Consider the following 14,934-nt stretch of genomic DNA (forward strand, 5'->3'; position numbering starts at 1 on the left):
TCTGCCCACAGGACAGCACAAAGTTCCGGCCTAAGTTCAGGATATGGAGCCAGCATGATGTAGTGGTTTGAGCACTGAGCTAAGACCCTGGAGTCTAGGTTTTGAATGGTGGGCCATGGAAACCCACTAGCTGACACTGGGCAAGTCAAACAGTCCTTGCCTCACAGAAGGCAAAGGCAAATCGCTTCTGAAGAAATCTTGCCATGAAAACCCCATGATAGGTTCACCTTAGGGTTGACATTAGTCAGAAATTGCTGACACAAGCCACATAACGATAACAACAACAACAAGGTTCAGGATATACCAAAGACCATCTTCACCCATGGACACCTATATGGATATTAATATTATTTCCAAAGCCCTGTTCCATGTGTCTCTATGGTCTCAAATATAGCAAATGGTGATACAAAATAGGTCATTCTTTATGGTAGCACCAAAGATTCTTGCAAAGCCTTCAAGTAACAGTCCTCTGTGATACTCTGAACACTTTTTATAGAACTGATATGGGTAGAGAAACTGATTTGGAAAGTTGGGAATACTCAAGGAAAAAAACACAAGAATTTACTAGAAGCCAAGATCTAAAAGAAAACTACTTAAAATGTCTGCATGATAGTAGGCAACACCATTAAAAATTCTGAAGATTTACAAAACAGAAAAGAACAAGTTTTGGAGAGGAAAAGGGGAAAAGAGGAAGACAACACACCAAATGGCTAGACTCAATCAAGTTGCTCACAGGCTTAAATCAGCAGAACCCAAACAGATCAGTGGAGGATAGAGGTTTGTGAGATGTCTCAAAGGCTGACTCAAAGGCAGTTATCAACAGCAACAACAAACTCTAGGTTATGAATTGGTGACTGCAATACAGAATGCTAACAAAAGTCAGTAAAATGCACACTTTTAAAATCCCTTGCAGTAAGTTCAAAAAGTCTTTTTTTATCTTTTCAACAGAAGGACAGCAAATAGGAAGACATAACTGTGAACATGGTGAGACAGAGAGAAGAAGGTCTCACTGAAGTTCTTAGAACTGGAACAGGCTCAATAGAGGAAGATACATTCCTTCAGACAGCCTGGGTCCAAGCTGTAAAGGGATTCATTGGTGATAAAACAGCATTTCTCATGGTGTCCAGAGAGAGAACAGCAGCCAATGCAGCAGCTGAAGCAAGGGAATTGTATGTTCCCTATAGTTAACCATCAGGCTAGAACACTTGAGTCCAACTGGAACTACTGAGTGTTTTGTTACTGTTGTTGTTACTACTGCTGTTGTGGTGATTGTTCTTCTAGTAATAGTTAAGAGATGAGTCATTTAAAAGTGAGGGCAAGCAGTTTCATTCACTGCATTTATTTATAATGTTAGAATGCTAGAAAATCTAAAACAATTTTCCTACAACCATTATAACATATTACTGTAACTACTTCATAAGTAAAGTTAAGCAATTAGTAGTTATACTTATTTAAATGCTGTTGCTCTTCCTAGCTACATCTACTAGAAAAATTCTTTGCTCAAGTATTGCTCAAGAAATAATTTCATTTGTAGACATAATGATTCAATGTGCAAAGCATTTATTTCTAACTCATTTGTATTGCTTGTTGAATCAGATTTATGAGCAAATACATTCAAAGAAAAGAGAAAGCTTTCTTTAAAGCCAGTGGGATTACAGGTACGCCAGCCATTCCAGGATCACAGCAGAGAAGGCAGGCTAAAAATATTTCATATGTGCCAAACAGACAAATTTGGGGCTTTGATCAATTTAGTTTAGAAGTCAGGTAGCATGTAGTCCAGACAGCAATAAATGCACCAGATGTTTGTACTCTCAGGAGAGGTATTTCAGCATTGTTCGACATATTAACTGCTAACATAAAAGTCAGAGCTGCTAAACAGACCATATAATAGTTGTTTCTCTGATTTTTGCCACCTTAAAGAGTTTGGGCTAGGCTGACCCATTTTACCACACACTGCATGTACTTCATGGGCTGCATGGGGAAAGGACAGGCTTTGTTGGACATATGCTAACACAAAAGAAGCCCTTATCTTCCCACACTCAATAACAATGTAGATGGCACCTCAAATTTGGAAAGTCCACACCTGAGAAGCCCAGCTGGCACTGACCTTGGTTTCACTCTGGTGCCAAATTAAGCTTTCTGTTAAAGACTCTGGGGACTAAAGATTTTATACAATTTTTAACACACTGTATTAAACTTTTTACCTTTTAAAATTATATTTCAAAATAATTAAATGTGTTATTTTTTGAGTTATTCAGTTGTTTAGTTTGTTTCTTAGACTATTTAAATTAATTTTATTGTTTTAAATTTTAAATAGCTTAAAGCTGGCTAGAGATCTTATGATATAGGGTGGGATATAAATATTTTAACAAATATATAAATAATAAACAGTGGTATGAGAAAAATTAAAACAATATTGATCTAGTGCATTAGTTTTCTAAATGTGTTCCTCTGAAATCAAAGGCACCCTAGGACCTCATTTAGAAGACTGGCAACACCTGGGCTGCCAGTACAAACCCGTCTCTGCTTTAGCAATACCCTACTTTAGAGAGAGCTTGAGCATTTTCTAGACTTGTCAGGTGCCTATGTCAATTGATAATACACCTTGCAATGTGTCTTAAAAAAAGGCAAGCAGATCCTACCCAAGAAATTTGAATAGCAACCTTATCCTTGTATGTATGAAGAGTGAATACCAGGGGGCTGGAATATGTATTCATGAAATTGTATAGCTCCTCCCAGCTCTGATTCTAACATGTGGTTGTTAGAAGTCAGCATATGGAAGCATACTTCCATAGATAACATGCATAGTATTCTTCACATGCTGGAACCCTACACTATAAGGGTATCAGCTGGAGCCCTGGTGGCGCAGTGGGTAAATGCCTGTACTGCAGCCATTCACTCGAAACCACAAGGTTGCAAGTTCAAGACCAGCAAAAGGGCCCAAGCTTGACTCAGGCTTGCATCCTTCCGAGGTCGCTAAAATGAGTACCCAGACTGTAGGGGGCAAATTAGCTTACTTGCTAATTAGCTTACTTGCTGTTCACCGCTATGATCTTTGGAATAGCGGTATATAAATAAAACAAATTATTAATTATTATTATTAAAGCAAATTGGTGCCTTTCATCTGCAGACACTCATACATATCACATGGACATTGGGGCCTATTGTGGGAGAAGCCATTCAATCTTATGGCAATAGAGTAGCCCCTCTCTGGTCCTCATATGAGAACACCTTTATACATATTACATGCGAAGAGAACCTAAGCAGGGATGGGGAGTCAATTATGTGATCATGGGGAAGGAGCATGCAAAGAAGCCATGCTATATAAGCAGCATGAACCATAACCCAAAAAGTAACTGGGTTACAAGGTGCCACTCCACAGAGAGATTATTGGCATCTAGGGATGGAAAAACGAAAAACAAAAGGACTCAACAAAACATTTGTGTTTAACTCACCACATGTTTTAATGTTGCAATATTCCCATGGGGTATTTGGGTCAAGAGTGTAACACCATGGCCTCGGCTTCCCATCTGGATTGCGGCAATAATTATCATCAAAGCCTTTGTCAGGATATCTGTAAAACACAACAACTTGCATGTCAACCTGACAAAAGATACAAGCCAAAGGCCGTCCAGTTGAGATGGGATTCACATTTGTCCTAACTGGCTTAGACCCCAAACATGGGAGGTGCTAAATGCCTACATATGTGGGAGATGGAGCAGCCATCACTACTAGTAGGAGTAATAACTGGAAGGAAACTATTTTGATATGATGCAGGACATCAAACGGGGTCATTCTGCTAATTGGGCAACCTCCCATTAGTGTCAGATCTGACACAATAGCCCTACTTTGCTATCTTCAAATGGCCCAATTAAGTAAGGACAATATAAACACTTCCTGGCATGGCAGACTCATTAAGAAAATGGGTTCTACAGTTCAACAGCCCTGGGTTCAAACTGGCAGCTATTTTCAACAAACCCCAGGCTAATGATATCTCTATATTTAGAAGCCAGCCTATTTAGAGGGCATGCTCTCATTTCCAGAACTACAAGGAGTAAAAAAAAGACTATAAGTAACACAATTTTTCTTTGCCATTCTTTATCTTGTCAGGATTTTCCTCCTCCTTTTAATTAACTCATACCTCTTTCATGGTATTACTGAAGAAGTGACGGTAAAACAAATAGACAATGTGAACTTTTTGAATGACTAGCGTTTCATTATTCACTTGGACTTAAGTGTTTGTTTTATGTTTATTATTTATAGTGCATTGGCAGGTGAATATTAAATTGTTTTAGAACACAGATGGTATACCTTTGAATCCAAGATTTTCTGCTACCAGACATAGTTCTCATGAGCAGATTATAATATGATTCCCCATTGCCTTCTGAAGAAGTTTTTTTAGCCTCAAGAATAGTATATAAAACAAAATCACCCCATAATGTATTTGCACACTGTGGAATCCTGTTTTCTTTATACTAAGACTAGCAATGTTCCTCCTCTTAGCTACTAAAGTGTAAAGGCTTGGAAGGCAAGCATAGACCTTCTTACAAGAAAATCAAAAGGTTTTGTTACAGATTTTTTTCCAAATATTTGTATTCAAATTTCCCGCAACAAATAAAATTTCTCTTCTACTACATCTTGTTGCCTACTATATGTTATTTGTTACAGAAACCTTTGTCAAAGAGACAGAATGGGCCTTTGAAGAGATTCTTCTGGCTTTCCTAGAACAGATCCATTGCACTGGCAAATGTTTAAGAAGTTTGTAAGCCTACCTTTGCCAATGCAAATGAGATTGGTGAGATGCAGCCAGCATCAAAACGTATTATTTTATTTTGATTCAACTGGTTTTAAATTTTGTTTTAAATGTGAAGTGGTTCAATATATTCATAGTTATTTTTTTAAAAAAATATTCTTATTGTTTTAAATTGTTCTAAACTGATTGTATTGCACACCACCCTAAGATCCACAGATATACAGTGGATTATAGATAAATAAATAAACCTCCGCCTGCCCTCAACTTTTGTTTGTTACAGTTTATTTTGTCACAGCAGCTTGATTCTACACAATTCTAACTGGAAGTTTAACTTCAATCATTGTTTACTGTTCCATCATTTGCTTGTTTGCCACTTCCTTTTCCCAAGGCTTAAAGAGTGTGACCCATCTAAGATCACCTAGTGGATTTCTAAGGCTGAGTGGTGATTTGGACCCTGGCTATTTGGAATCCTAGTCCAATACTCAAACTACACCATGCTGGCTGTCATTAGTCTTGGATCCCAGGTAACTGGAATAGGAGGTTACCTGCAGCCAAGGAAGTGTGCATAGCATTTCATCCAAAGCCTCCAGCAAGCCACACATTTTATAAAATGTCAGGAGATTTGGTGCTGGGAAAAGCAAAAATAATTGTTTACAAAGGATAATGCTGCACACTCAAAATTAAGACCATTTACATATCCAGGAATATTCAACACATAAAGACAGTGGCCCATTCCTCCTACACAGTTATACCACTATATTTCACTTTAACAGCCATGGCATCATTCTATGGAATCTTGGGATTGGCAGTAGTGGGGCGGCTCTAGTGCCTCTCCAAACTGCAAGTCCAGGATTCCACAGGCTCTTCCTATTTAGTGCTATAATTTGGTTGTATGAATGGTCCCACTGCTATACATGGCTCTTACTAGGAAAGAAGGCATTGTGGTAGGCATAACAGTGACTTTCAGATGTTCTGGCCTACCTCAAATAATTCCCCATCACTGGTCATGCAGACTGGAATTTATGCGAGTTGTAACCAAAAACATTTTGGAGAACAGGTTGTTATCCCTGATCTCTTCTTGTCTCCACAGGGCAACCTGTCTCTTTGGTCTTTATTTTATCACAGAACATCCTGTGTATTACAATCTTCATCAGCTTTAGCCTCAAGGTAATATTTGCTGTTGCTCAGTTATTAACTTAGCCAAAACAATTCTGATATATTCGTTCCAGCATGTGCAGAAATCCAGTGAATAAGATTTAGCAAGAAAGAACAACTGTCTGGAAATCAAAAGAACTATCCAAAATACCCCCAAAGCACTCCATTTGCCTCAGAGATTTATTTCCTAATTTAGTGATTATTCCCACTGTTGGAGGTTAGTTAAAGCAGATATTCAAGATTCCAACCCCATGTACACTTAGTTGGCATGAACTCAGTGGGATTTAACCCTTCAGTAAAGAAATGCAAGATTTGGTTACAAAAGGAGCAAAGAGTCAAACAGAGAACAGCACAAAAGGCAGATCTTCAGCTTTATAAAGCCCAATAACTCTTTTTTTGCTATAACATTTTGCCTTAATGTTTAAGAGATTTAAATTTCTCCCTTGGTGCTCATTATTTTTGAATCCCAGGCAATTGTGATTAACAGTAGATAGAATGGCTCTTCCCAGGCACTGCTCAACTTCAATGAGCCATTAATTTCAGACCTCCCTTCTTATTTTACAACTGGAATGGCTATTTAGGTGGCCGCTGTAATAACTTAGTAAGCCAAGTGTAATGGACACTTCCCTTTAGTGAATGATCAAAAGGTGCCCTGATAATTGAGTCCAGGCTACACATCCCAAGCACTGGCCCACCAATGAAAATATTTAAAGGCAAGGGCTCTGTAATCTACATGAGTTATTTTATTAGACTACAGAGCATGTGTTCTTGTTTGCATACTTTGGTAACACAATTTCAAAGATGGATTGCTGAGAGAACCAAAATATCATGGAAACAGTTATTCATAGATCATCATAACTAAGTCTTTGGGAAAGCCTCTAGCACTATGATTCAATTTTTGCAAATGAGTCTGTTTTAGAAAAACTCCCCAACAGTGGCATGCTATCATCGCAGTTCATTCACCAAAATGTAAAATCAGTCAGCACACCAAATGTTTTGAATGAGGCAATGCCACAGAAAGATTTTAAACTGGCTGTATTGCCTGGTGGCAATGAAGGGTGGGCAAATTCAAGTTATCAGAGACTTGAAAGGGTGAGCAAAAAGCAAAGCAAAACCCTCTGAGGAGAAAATAATAATTTTACAAAATGCATTGTTCAATATTTGAGACAGGTATTGTCATTTCAACATATTGGCCTTTTATTGTTTGTAACAGACATCTTCTTCTTCTGTGTAAGCATGAGTTGTTTATGTTTTAACTTGTAATGGCCATGGATTGACCTTTCATAAGATTTGACACCCATTTGTTGAATACATCCAGCAAGATTTTGTCTCTAGACACACACACACACACCAATTTTAGCTAATTTTTTATGGAAAGATGTCTTTCAGGATCCCTGACTATACCTTTTTTCTATAATTTTCAGGGCCTTATTTGGGTTATTGTCTTTATTTATTGTTGTTTTGGTGTATTGTTTGTTGTCATGTTTTGTTTTAGAATGTATTAATAAATTTTAATTTAAAAACTTGTAATGGTCTAGATTAGAACAACAACAACAACAACAGCAACAGCAAAGGATCTAAAGGATGAAGCAAAGGAAAACAATGCCAAAGAATTTACAAAATTCCAACAAACATAACTGTTTGTGCTCATATTTTCTAGCAAATTCCAGCAAACATAACTGTTTGTGCTCAAGGCTGGATGGATGAGAGAACAGAGAGAGATCACTGCTTCCAGGGCATATTACACTCCTGCTTTTCATCAGGGAATAGTTCCTTTTTAAAATAAAAGTGCAGTACTTATATTGGCCCATGAATAAATCAACTCAGATTTTGGGGTCAATTTTTTGACTAAAATGTCTAGATGTATACATGCGTATATACAGTATATACAATACTCAGGTAAGTATGTACAGGATGGCCTGTCATATGAATTAATGAATGAACAGAGATCCTAAAATATGCAGGGAAAAAATGCACAGGGATCAGTAGTACCACAGTCCCATGACATGAAGACAAACATATAAAACTGCTTTGTTTTACATGCTATATTTATATACATGCTTATGTAAAATAAGATAATAAGTATTTTACTTCTCTGGACGAAATGGGTGCCTATGTGGTCTCTGAAGGTCCCAGCGTTGGCATTCCTTGCCAGTTTCTGTATGGTCCATTGGGCCTCTATAGCCTTCCCCATTGCATGTCATGCATTCAACTGAAAATACAGAATAACTGTTTTGATGGGATGTTGATTAATAGACAATACTTCGTTTAAACATTGCAGATAAGAGCACTTGAAACCAAATTCCCAACCACTGTTTCCATGTTCTCCCAAGCTGAGTAGAATTGCCACAAAATTTCACCCCATGTGAAATAGTAGGCTCCTCCTTTAGCAAAACAACCATGGACGGTCAAGTCTGAAAGAGCTTGAATAAAACTAGGGACCTTACCACACAGGGGCTCCCCAGAACGGAATGAAAATGGAACAGAAGGGGCCAGAAACGAGTGGAGAATGAGTGGGGGACGCATTTTACTGCACACAGAAGTCCCTCATTCGTTCCATTCCCTTCCCTTCCGTTCCCAATCTGTCCCAAGGGACGTGATTTTTGAGAACTGAGACGGATAGGAAACGGAAGGGAAGGGAACGAAACAACTGAGGGGCTTCTGTGTGCAGAAAAATGTGTCCCCCGCTCATTCCGTTCCCTTCCTGGCCCCTTCCGTTCCGTTCTCATTCCATTCCGGGGAGCCTATGCAGTAAGGTCCTAGCTATAAGGCACACCCTAGATAGCTGTAAAGTGTGAATTTCCCTTTAGATGATTCTTGAAGGCAACATGTACCATCCTCCAGTAATTATCAGAATCAGAAGGGGGGAGTCTTGCCCAAGAACAGAACAAATCCTATGTCAGGGAGAAGGAAGATGTGGTTCTCAAAATATTGTTGGACTGCAACTCCCATTAACCCTTGCTGGTGATAGATGATGGGAGTGGCAGCCCAACAAGTTCTTGGGGGGTTGCATATTCCCTATTCCTTCTTTGTGATACAAAATTCAGAGTAAGGTTATATCACCACAGCTCCTGGAATTGTATTTCCAGTTACATCTCAACCCAGTGTAACTTTTACATGATTGCTTTAAAGACAGCTTTGGATATCAGTACTAGGTTTAACACATGAAACCCCTTGGTGTTTACTGTGACTGCTACATGATACCATGCACATGTTCATTACCAATGACCCTGCCTTTCCTTTCTTGCAGAAGAGATAATAAGAAGGATTGATATCAAGAGAAAGAGGAAAGGAAGAGGCAGAGGTATTTGAAGCATTAATAGCTCAGTATGGTCAAAGAAAAATAACAAAAGTGTTACAAAAGTGTTTAACTGTCAGTAGAACAGCATGGGTATTAATAACTGCTAATGTGAAACCAAGCTTGTGATATCTAATACTTCTGACAATTCTATAAAGTTTTCTTTTTCTTTATATAACTTAAACAACTAATAGTCAATATCTCAGCCTTTACCTTCAGAACATAGAGGTATGTCGCAGACTTCATAACGCATTTTTGGACTGCTTGTAAAACACCAGGGCCCACCTTCTTCTCCTCGTGGATTCCGGCAGTAGTTTCCCCGAAGATCTTTACCTCGATAGCTCGAAGGCAAAAAGCTAGTTTTAAAATGACAATCATTACAGTATAAGAGCATGCAAACTTTGTGGTGAACCGTTGCATCTTCTTGAATAATTTATCTGACATCTCTTTCTAAAATATTACAAGAAATTCTTCTTCTTTTGAGCATTATCTGCCTGTTTGCTTCCATGAGCAAGGTGAAAATAACTTCTTAAAATGATTTAGTAAAAGAGGAGAAAAGGAAAATATAAAATTAGAAAAAGGAGAAAATAAAACCTAAACTTAATCTAGTGTTTTATCAGTTACTGTTGCTACATCCAGCTATATGTTCTTCTATAGTTCGAAATTGACTTATTAATTTCATTCCTGGTTCTGTCACCTTATATGCAATTATCAGTCAAATGAGGCATTAAAGGCCTTAGCTGATGTCATCTGAATGGGGAACATTTAGCAGCAATCTGGCACCACTGCAGTCATTAAAGAAAACATAGTACATGTATTGATTAGTTGTATTTGCATGGTTTCACTTTAAAGTAATATGCACATTTCTGTTTGTTAGAACAATCTTCATCCCAGATTAATCATATTTAATTTAGTTATGGCATCCAACTATTTTTTTAAAATGTGTTCCTCTACTTTGGGGGTGAAACAGCTTTTGAAATTAAAAACACATCTTCTAACCACCATTTAAGCTCAAAATAGACAACTGCATCTTTACCTTCACTTAATATCAAAACCATATCATTTGCAAATTAACTACTTTTGCAACATGCATATTACACTCTATGCACTAACATTGTTACCTCTTCTTATATCTTCATCAATTAAAAGAATGATTGTTTTCTCCCAGTCTGATACTGTCCATCATACCTTATTTAGGTCCCTTTCTATGCTATTATCATGTAATTCTTTCACAACTTCTTAGCTAAGGACAGCTTTAGGCAAGCATTTCTGATGTAGAATTACATGTCTAGAAATGGTATGCCCTTGTGTATTAAAGTATTATGGGAATCCCCCCCCCCATCTCTTTCATCAGAACGTCCTAAGCTTGGAAAAGATGAGCATTAAATACAAGCCAGCAACACTCAATCAGATTGCCCTAAATATATTGTCATCTTTCAGATTTGTCTATAGCACAGAAATATTCTAATACACTGATAATCAAAACTAAACAATACAAGATCTATTTCCAGTTGTTTGCCCAGATTAGAGCAAACTCATTTAATCAATGAAATGTACATAAGTGTTGGCTTACCATGTTTTCATTAATTTAATGGTCTACTGCTGTTGGGACTAACAACTGAAGTGTAGTAATGATTGTGTTTCTTTAGGCCAAAGATTTTCTACAGTACATTTCCAACAGTTCTAGAAAATGAGATCCAATCAAATCTACTACTTTCCAAGTGATGTTCAGACCCAGAGGCTAATTCATTTTTGGTTCACAAATAAGCATCATGTAAGGGTTTGACACCATAACCAAACTTATAGCTATGTAATGCATGCATTGATAAGCACAGTATATAGACAGACTACAAAAGTAGCTGCTTCAGCAACTGGGCTCACTCACAAAAGTGTTCAAAAATATACATTTGAAATGTGTGAATGATTGCCCAGTCAGTATCTCCTCACAGAGCACTGCTCATCTTCAAACTGGCATACTCCCTTCTTAAACTAACTACAGTGTGCCAGTGTTATATGCGGGCATGACTTACATGGCTGTCAGCATACAGTGTAAGCCACGCTGTAAGAAGGCTCGGTGCGCACCGGAAGAGGGAATGGTGCATGCTCCCATGGTGCACACGCTGCTCCACACTGCGGGCACAAGCCCCTTTCTTTTGAATGGGGCTCGAGCATATGCCGAATTCCTCTTATGCGGGGGGATCTGGAACAGAGCCCTGCGTAAGGGAAGGGCCCATTGTACTAAGAATTTGATAAAATAATTTTAACAAAGACAGCATTGACAGAGCAAGTGAAGAAATCTACAAATTGTTTGGTGAGTTATTTGCAATGGTCCTTCGGTTTCTTCTCTGTTTCATATATAGAAATAGATAAAATGAAAAAAACACAGACTACAGTGGGTCCTTGTTATCCACTGGAGTTTGTTCCAGAATGACCTGTGGATATCAAAATCCGTGGATGTTCAAGTCCCATTATATAACAGTGGCATAGTAAAATGGCGCTCCTCGTATAAATTGGCAAAATCAAGCTTTACTTTTCAGAATTTATATGGTTTTTTAAAAAATATTTTCAAGCCATGGATGCTTGAGTTCGGGGATAAGGAATCTGTGGATTTGGCTAGTCAACTATATTTCAAATATTTCAAATGTGATTTCAAATATTTTGGTCCATCCAATTTTTACAGATTACCTCCTCCTTCTGTAATACAGTTTCTGCTTCGGCAGTATTTTCCTATCCTCTCTGTAGCATTTTTGGGAGAGACTGGAGGAGCTGTCATAAAGAGGATGGACAGTGTAAGGAAGTCTACTTCCACCAACCCTGTTGCACTCATGTCTAAATCTGGATGCAGCCACTCTCTTTATGTATGTCCTTCAGAGCTACTTCACTTTCTTAAGATTATCTGTGAACAAGTCCAAATATATATCTAAAACCAAAGTATGAAGACAAAAAAATGTATGTGCAAATATATATGTTATATGGGCACATTCACTTATTTCAGACTGACTGTGGTTTTTTGCTCAGTGCCAATCCAGTGAAAATCCTGGATCTATTCCACTATAAGTGTTATAGTTTCCTGCTCAGCAGAAACATATTGGTAGAAGAAAACTGCACATGGCTGGGCTCTTGTAATCCCACCAAACTTACCTATGCTCATGAGGTATTGTGGAATTCCATGCCTGGCAACGGATACCACTTCTGGTGACTGACACAGTTCCTTTATAATTTGCTCCTTTGCCAACAATACAATTTCTTACATAATCTGTCAAAGGAAAACAACAAAAACAAAAGAGAAGGAGATACTTATTTCTTTGGAACTGAAAGCAAATGTATAAAATTTCTGTGTGATAGTCAGTGTTATGATTCCATTAAGCTAACATCATAACAAATGTCACACCAAACAAATGTGCCTCATACCTATTGTAATGAAAAACAATTTAGTATGTACAAAAATTCTGAAAATACTTTAGCTATTATATTAAAGCTTTGTCCAGCTCCCTCTGTACACCTTGGTGTCTTTAAATCTTTCTTTAGTAGCAGTAGCCAATTATCAAATGGCAGAGAGACACCAAAAATTCAAATTATTGATCTGTTGTTCAAAGTAAACAGGAATAACAACAACTGGCCATGTGCAAGTCCTCAAACTTAACTATATTCCATCTCTGGAACCTTTACTGGAGACAAAAGACAATGTTCTGTTTGGTTTCAAAATATCACACCACCACCACCATAATTGATTCTAAGTTTTCATGCCATTCAACAAAAGCTATTATCCTACAGAAACTCTCAGAAAGACGTCTCATACAATTTTTCAGAACTAAGCAGTTTATAGGTGATCTTTTCATTTAGGAAATGCTCTTTCTAAAGCATCAGAACTTTCTTACGGCAAGGAAAGAGTAGATCACAACTGCTAATAAGATCTCATTGTAACTGTGTCAAATGGACAGTCTTGTCTAAAAAGTTGTGTTTGAAAGAAAAGCAACATACCTTTCTTTTCATAAAGTTGAAATGTGTTGTTTTGCCTCCTCACCACTCCATTGTCGAGGGTAGTGAAAGACAACCAACGACAGCGTTTGGTAGTTTTATCAAATATAAACGCCCTGTGGAGAAAATAAAGACACATGAGTATTAAATCTCTGCTTAAATAGAGGTGGCCAACTGCAGACAGAGGCCATTTGTTCACTCCTGTGCCCCTCCAGCAGCCACACCAGTGCATCCAACTTGACCAGGAGTGACATCACATGACTTCCAAATTCAAAATTTGTGGGTGATTTTTTTCCTGCTTTTTTTCAAGTTTCTAGTGTATATACGGGTCTTGGGGGCAAAACCATTCAATTTTGCTGCTGTTTTAATGCATTTCAAACCACTGGGGCAAAATCATGCTGATCTTCTGGGGGGCTTTGAGGGCTGCATTTTGGGGATTCAAGATCTGCATGCAGGTCACATGTTGTACTTTGTCTTAGGTTGATGGTATTCTGGATCCTGTTGATTTATTCCCCTCTTTCATTCTGGGAAAGACCAACAGGTTTCAGAGAGATCTTTCTTGGATATGCATAAATGCAGAGGAATTGTAACTTTCTACAGCTGATTCAGAGGACAGAGAAAACACTAAATGAAGCATTAGTGTTTCTCCCAGAGCTTGGAAACTTTTAAATGGAGTTATCTATGTTTCTCTTTGATCACCAAAGTGGTCACTACAGTGGGCCCTTAGTATCCACTGGGGTTTGGTTCCCCATAACAAAATCTGTGGATGCTCAAGACCCGTTACATGCAATGGCATAGTAAAATGATGTCCCTAATATAAAATGGCAAAATCAAGGTTTGCTATTTGGAAGTTATATATTTTTTAAATATTTTCAAGCTGTGGATGCTTGAATCCATGGATAAGAAACCCATGGACATGGAGTATGGGAGGCTGACTGTATTTGTTATTGTAGCCCAGGAAAGCAACTGACTAAATTACTTTTTACAAATATGTTGCTAATATATTACTAATATTACTAATCAGCATGGTATAGTGGTTTTAACATTTGACTATGGTTTTTGAAAACCATGTTTCGAATCTCAGCTTGGCCATGGAAACCCACTTGGTGACCATTATAAGTCACATTCTCTTAGATGCAGAGGAAGGCAAAGGCAAACCCCCTCTGGACAAATCTTGCCCAGAAACCCCAAGAGAGGTTTGCCTTAGGGTTGCCATAAGTCAGAAATGACTTGAAGGCACACAATAACAACAAAATATGTTATTATTAAAGTTATTTTCACAATTTGCAACCAACAAATGAAATGCATAGTCTCCTATCACTTCTCTGGACAGATGTTGGCCAGGGCACAAATTCCTCTCCATTAAAGAGGTGTTACCTTAAAATTTGGGATATCTATTCTTCCTTTTCATGAAAATTTTCTTTTCTTTACTAGTAAACATTTGAGCAAAATGTTTATCATACTCTTGTTACAATTTGGTAAAAAGCAGCTAAACAACATTTCACATGTTGTTTGTAGCCATCACTGTTCTGAATTATTGTTCAACATATCATGTACGTTTTGGGATACAGAAGTAAATAGCAACAACATTGTAATGAAAGATCTGAAGCAAATTAGCACAAATCCAAGATCTGATGGGATCCAGAAGCAGTTTACATACTTACTGTATGTGTTTTTTAAAATAAAAAATAAGGAAAAAGCAATTGAAAGACTATAAACAGGCTTCACGCCAGTTGGAAACAACAGAAAG

At 37.8% G+C, this 14,934-nt stretch overlaps 1 protein-coding gene across 1 annotated transcript in view; it reads right to left on the reverse strand.

Moving 5' to 3' along the window:
• The window catches only part of HGF (hepatocyte growth factor), an 81,105-nt gene that overhangs the window by 37,398 nt on the left and 28,773 nt on the right, over positions 1–14,934 (reverse strand). Inside the window, exons 3-7 of the mRNA XM_089524627.1 lie at positions 13,188–13,300; positions 12,348–12,462; positions 9,420–9,562; positions 8,000–8,120; positions 3,456–3,574 (exon numbers count right to left, since the gene is read on the reverse strand). Coding sequence (XP_089380753.1) covers positions 3,456–3,574; positions 8,000–8,120; positions 9,420–9,562; positions 12,348–12,462; positions 13,188–13,300 — 611 coding nt within the window. The remainder of the gene's footprint in view (positions 1–3,455; positions 3,575–7,999; positions 8,121–9,419; positions 9,563–12,347; positions 12,463–13,187; positions 13,301–14,934) is intronic.

The sequence above is a fragment of the Sceloporus occidentalis genome, unplaced genomic scaffold, assembly GCF_023333645.1.
Source record: "Sceloporus occidentalis isolate IW3139 unplaced genomic scaffold, rSceOcc1.0.p SCAF_5, whole genome shotgun sequence".
Taxonomy (NCBI): Eukaryota; Metazoa; Chordata; class Lepidosauria; order Squamata; family Phrynosomatidae; genus Sceloporus; species Sceloporus occidentalis.